This window comes from Ogataea angusta (genome assembly GCF_019207475.1).
Source record: "Ogataea angusta isolate 61-244 chromosome Unknown 61-244_NODE_314_length_524_cov_280.503356, whole genome shotgun sequence".
Lineage (NCBI taxonomy): Eukaryota > Fungi > Ascomycota > Pichiomycetes > Pichiales > Pichiaceae > Ogataea > Ogataea angusta.
In genome coordinates this window covers 1-524 of record NW_025065258.1, presented here as the reverse complement: position 1 = coordinate 524, position 524 = coordinate 1, and the positions used below count along the sequence as shown (strand labels likewise).

Sequence of the window (524 nt, the reverse complement as noted above, 5' to 3'; positions counted from 1 at the left end):
CCGGCAAAAGAGCTCTCGTGTAAGCATTGGTGGCGATCACAACTTTCTTCGCATGCACGTGTCCACGTGGCGTCTTCACCATCCAAGTATTGTCCTCAAGACATTCCAGCGACAGCAGTGTTTGAAGTTCACCCGAGCAATCTCGAGAAGACCGCAGACTAGCTTGAGGATGTGGGTGTAAACGAAGTGTTTGCTGCTCTTTTCTGGCTTGTTCATCAAACACTATCTTCACCCGATCTTTGACCTTCTGATCGATATAGGGGTTGTTTACAAACGAATAGTAATCCCTTAATCCAGATTTTTCTAAGGAAGGATCATCGTAAGTCACGAACGAGGTTCTTCTAACAAAGTTGCAGTTATTACTTACTGACCAGTCCAACCACATTGAGCTCTTCGTGCTCATACATGGCAATGTGTGCGGCAGTTTTCTGCCCGTAATTTTGCGAAAATTCGTACTGATCGTGATGATAGTAGCTCCGCATGTGTCCACCATTCCTTCCCGTAGCCCCAGAGCAGACATCACG

At 46.6% G+C, this 524-nt stretch overlaps 1 protein-coding gene across 1 annotated transcript; it reads right to left on the bottom strand.

Moving 5' to 3' along the window:
- KL928_005435 (uncharacterized protein) lies at positions 1-520 on the bottom strand (the record flags this gene model as incomplete). The annotated part of the gene is made up of 1 exon (XM_043206241.1): positions 1-520. A coding segment is annotated over one exon (520 nt), but the record flags the coding sequence as incomplete, so codon positions are not given.
- Positions 521-524: the final 4 nt, after the last annotated feature.